We start from the raw sequence: 2,729 nt of genomic DNA, 5'->3' as shown, positions 1-2,729 counted from the left end.
AGCATTGGTAAGCAATATTTTGAAATGTAGCCAATGATTTTGGCTCGATCTGTTTCCTTATTTGCTCGAACACCACTTCATCATGTTTTCCTTCTTCAAATATGTTTCTAATGAACTCTGGTAAATAGTGGCCTTTATGTTTTTGGATTTCAAACGTCGATTTTCCACACAAGATCTCAAATAAAACCACACCAAACGAATAAACATCAGATTCTATGGTTAGGAACCTTAATTTTTCATAAAGTGGACCAAGATATCCCTTTGTGTCACATGCATAATCGATGACATACTCTGTGTTATGAGTTATTGGGCTTATTAAGGAAAGCCCAAAATCGCTAAGTTTTGCTTTCCATTCATGGTTTAGTAAAATGTTAGCAGTTTTAATGTCCCTATGTATCACGTTGCTTGTTTTCCAACTCCTCCATGTAAGAAATATAACGCGGTTGCAACATCAATGCATATAATAAGTCGTTTCATCCATGTAAGAGAAGCATCCTTCAAATATCTATCAAGACTTCCTTTGGGTGCATACTCATAAACAATGATTTTTTCATTTTTTTCATCGCAATAGCCTATAAGACCAATTACATTATCGTGCTTATACTCCAATAGAATTTGGAGCTCATTCCAAAATTGTTGTTCCCCTTGACCTAGCCTTGTATCTAGTCGTTTTGCAACAATGGTTTTAACTCCATCACCATCTTGAAGCTTTCCTTTAAAAACTCCCCCAAATCCTCCTCCCCCGATGCAATTGTCATTATTGAAGTTTTGTGTGGCTATTTTTATGTCTTGAAGTGAAATTCTGGGGTTGTTAATCTTGTTGTTCTGTCATACATGACACACCAAATAAAGTACATATATTGATAGCAAAAGGTTGTTAAAATAAAAATTGATGATTAATTAAAGCCGTGGTGAAAACAATATATACATATTGGTGGTACTATTAGAAAACAAATAATTTTGAAAATATATATTAGTAGTGATAGACTACATATAAGTTAATAATTTGTGATGAGTTGGCTCTGCTTGTGCTCAGTTTTCATATGATTTGCTTGAATGAACAATTCATAAGTTAAGAGTTTGTGCTTTATTAATTATCCTGTAATGGCATTAAGCATTTTACATTTGTTTTAAAATTACAGTGAACCAACACATTTATCACTTATTGGGATCAATAATATGAAGTTCGAACAGTGACTTGATAGAATAATGCTTTCTCAAGTTCCTTGACAACCTCTTTCATTGTTGGACGTTGACTTTGAGTTTCCGCCACGCACTGATGTGCAATTTCAATAAATGTATGTAAAGAATCCTTGTTGGGTCCTCTATTTAGAACGAAATTGCTTTCATCATTTTCTTCCTTTATTGTAGGATCAATAATGTCATGTAGCGTTTCCGAGCAGTAGCATCGCCTTGCCACAGGAGCCAGCCCTACTTCATTCTCTTGAAGGTAAATTGGGTCATTGGCTCTCCTCCCACATACTTCGTTAAGGTAAATTGGGTCATCGGCTCTCCTCCCACATAGAATTTCAAACAACACTACTCCAAAACTATAAACATCTGATTCTCTTTTTAATTTATTAGCCTTCATATATTCTGGATCTATGTAGGCCGGTCTGCCAGCCTTGTTGAGATAGAGAGTTTCATCTCGTTGATCTGGAGGCACAAATAAGGAGAACCAAAAGTCAACAATCTTTGCCCCCGAATTCTCATCCAACCCTATGTGTTGGCTACATATATCACGGTTTATTATCACCTTTTGGTCTTCCATCTCATAATGAAGGTACTTCAAAGCATGTGCAACATCAATAACGATTTTCAAACGCTTTTCCCAAGTAAAATTACGCATCCGGTCAACGTTTCCCAAATGATTAAAAAGGTATCCATTAGAAACATTCTCAGTAACAAGGATCATCTCAGAATCCTCGACACAAAATCCAAGTAAAGTGACAATGTTGGGATGCTTTACACTGCTAAGCATTTCAATTTCTGTAAAAAACGCAACTTCTTTATACGCGTTATGCCCAAAAGGGTACCGTTTAATAACCACAGTCTCTTCAACGGATGAATGATTTTCTTTACCAACATGATCGTCGAGCTCTGCTCTGTACAAAGTAACGCCATCAAAAGATGAAATTTGGTATTTCTCTGAAAAATCATCCGTCGCTAGTTTAATATCAGCAAGGGGAATCTTCAAATGTTCCAACTTCTTAATTTGTTGTTGCTGCTTCTTTCGCTTCTGCTGCCGCTGCAAATTAAATATGTGAAAAGAAAAGAGAGTTAGAGCTTAAATATGTGAAATTGAAATTATGTGGTTTGAGAAAAACTAAAGACGACCAGAGGTGAAATCGCCCAATACATTCTCCCAAGCCAACAAACCAATTATAGTTCTAAATTAGGCCCAAATACTAGAGAGTTACAATTAGTTAAAACAAATTAAATTATTTAAGGATAGTTAGCTAGATTAAATGCTAATACGAAAGGAATACAAATCCTCTGTGTTAGCTTAATCAAATTAAATCGTTCACGTTTATAATAGTCCTAATTAAAAATTTGCTAAAATTTCAAAGTATTGATGATTACATGTATTCAGTTAGTGAAGTGAAAAAGGTTAACTTAATCGTAGGTAAGAAAGGAGGATTATATATGTATGTTAATATTTATTATGTAATTTTGATTAAATTGATTAAGAAACAATAGAAGGAAAGTTGAAGAAGTATATTGTAGCA

At 34.5% G+C, this 2,729-nt stretch overlaps 1 protein-coding gene across 1 annotated transcript; it reads right to left on the bottom strand.

The window, feature by feature from the left end:
• Positions 1–90: 90 nt before the first annotated feature.
• LOC143599716 (putative receptor-like protein kinase At2g23200) lies at positions 91–2,339 on the bottom strand. Its single transcript, XM_077077609.1, has 2 exons — positions 1,199–2,339; positions 91–825 (listed from the first exon to the last, which is right to left on the bottom strand). Exons 1-2 carry the CDS (start codon positions 1,979–1,981, stop codon positions 397–399), a joined length of 1,212 nt encoding a protein of 403 aa, XP_076933724.1. The 5' UTR covers positions 1,982–2,339; the 3' UTR covers positions 91–396.
• Positions 2,340–2,729: the final 390 nt, after the last annotated feature.

The sequence above is a fragment of the Bidens hawaiensis genome, unplaced genomic scaffold, assembly GCF_021521415.1.
Source record: "Bidens hawaiensis isolate Kalapana, Puna unplaced genomic scaffold, B.hawaiensis_p1.1 tig00052552_1, whole genome shotgun sequence".
In the NCBI taxonomy this organism is placed as follows: Eukaryota; Viridiplantae; Streptophyta; class Magnoliopsida; order Asterales; family Asteraceae; genus Bidens; species Bidens hawaiensis.
Note: the sequence above shows the minus strand (reverse complement) of the source record. Positions and strands in the feature narration are given on the sequence as shown.